Below are 1,817 nucleotides of genomic sequence, written 5' to 3'. Positions count from 1 at the left end.
AGGTTCAAGCAATTCTCATGTCTCAGCCTCCCGAGTAGCTGGGATTACAGGCATGTGTCACCACACTTGGCTAATTTTTGTATTTTTTTAGTAGAGGCGGGGTTTTTGCCATGTTGGCCAGGCTGGTCTCAAACTGATGGCCTCAAGTGATCCACTGCCTTGGCCTTCCAAAGTGCTGAGATCACAGGCATGAGTCTTCATGCCCAGCCAGTGATTTAACTTTTCATGGTGCTTTTACACCATGAAAATATAGCATTCAAATCCCAACAATCACACAAGAAGATTGATTACCTGTATAGAGCTGATAGCGAGTATTTTCCAGCCCAAGGAGGTAGTTTATCATGGTAGATTTACCAACACTCCACGGTCCCAGGAACAGCACCATGGGCTTGGAGGTAATCTCTCCATCTGTGGGCAACAGGAGATAGAAATGGAATAAATCCAACAAAAGTTCAGACACAGGGTATGGCACCGTACTCCAAAGCATCTCACCGTCCATCCAATGGAGTTGTGGAATTCTCCATGAATCAGACGTGTGTAGCCCCCAGTGGCACTTCTCTTGCTACATAAGTGCGATCACCCAGTAAAAAGACACAGAAGTCACTTTTGGGCCTTGCTCAGATCCTTGGCACATCTGCCCCCACCAGAAGAAGTATCTCCGTGAATTCAACGAACCCTGACTTGGAACTCACCCTGGGTTAGGTCTCCTGGTTAAATCTGGAGGAGAAAAGCTTATAGAAAAAGGAGGACAGAGTTTCCACATGGAGAGAATCTGGGTTGAGAATGGAGGATGGATGTGGAGCAGCTTGTATAATCTTGGGTAATCTGGACTCAGACCCTACCTGTCTCCAGCCTCTGCAGCTTTCCTCTCCTCCAATGTGGGGATCCCCAAACTCCCAATACAGCCTAATCCTGGGCTTTAGGGCCAGTCTCTCTCTCTTTCTCTCCTCTTTTGCTTATAGTGAGGGTGTCCGTTGCCCAGGTTGAAATGCAGTGGTGCAATTGTACCCCACTATGATGACTGGGCTCAAGCAATCCTCCCACTTCAGCCTCCCAGGTAGTAGCTGGGACTACAGGCATGTGCCCTTTGCCCAGCTAGTTTTTACATTTTTTTGTAGAGACGGGGTCTTGCAGCATTGCTCAGGCTGGTCTCAAACTTCTGGGCTCAAGCAATCCTCCCACCTTGGCTTCCCAAAGTGCTGGGATTACAGGTGTGAGCCATTGCACTCACCCTCTTCTAGGGCCACGCTCAAACACTAGCCTCTAAAGTCCATGACAAATTTGCCAGTGCCCAAAACCAAACAATGAACTGGCAATTCTTGGGTCCTGCATCCGATGTCCTTCCGAAGGCCATGTTGGGGAGATGACCCAGCTAAGGGCCACTCCAGGTGGGTCCCTAAGAGGAAAAATAGAATGCTCTAGTGCTTTCAAATCCAGCGGCCAGCGAGGGGAGGGGAGAGGCTTTCGGCGTGGGGTGTGGTCAATCTTATTGCAGATTTTCAGGCCTCAGCTCTTTCAGCTCTTCTCTGGACTACAGCACAGAGGGTCAGCCCTGCATAATTCAGCACCGAAGTTCTCCAGACTTGTCTCCCTGAGGCCAGCAGGTCGCCCGAAAAACACTAGGCACTCCCCTTTTGTTTCATTTATTTGTTATGATTTTAATTTATTTAATCTCTTGGTTCAAAGATCAGGAATATAAAATGGTAAACAGTGAAAAGTTTCCCATCTCCGTCCCAGTCTGCCTCAGCCCTCACACCCCCTGGAATAGGTAACCACTGCTGATTTCTTACATGTTATTTTAGACATTTCAATGCATA

The 1,817-nt window shown here is 48.1% G+C and overlaps 1 protein-coding gene across 1 annotated transcript in view; it reads right to left on the bottom strand.

Annotated features, from left to right (window-relative positions):
• The window catches only part of SRL (sarcalumenin), a 28,651-nt gene that overhangs the window by 6,433 nt on the left and 20,401 nt on the right, over positions 1-1,817 (bottom strand). Inside the window, exon 5 of the mRNA XM_011982642.1 lies at positions 269-408. Coding sequence (XP_011838032.1) covers positions 269-408 — 140 coding nt within the window. The remainder of the gene's footprint in view (positions 1-268; positions 409-1,817) is intronic.

The sequence above is a fragment of the Mandrillus leucophaeus genome, unplaced genomic scaffold (assembly GCF_000951045.1).
Source record: "Mandrillus leucophaeus isolate KB7577 unplaced genomic scaffold, Mleu.le_1.0 Scaffold240, whole genome shotgun sequence".
NCBI lineage: Eukaryota > Metazoa > Chordata > Mammalia > Primates > Cercopithecidae > Mandrillus > Mandrillus leucophaeus.
This window is presented reverse-complemented; position numbering and strand designations above follow the sequence as displayed.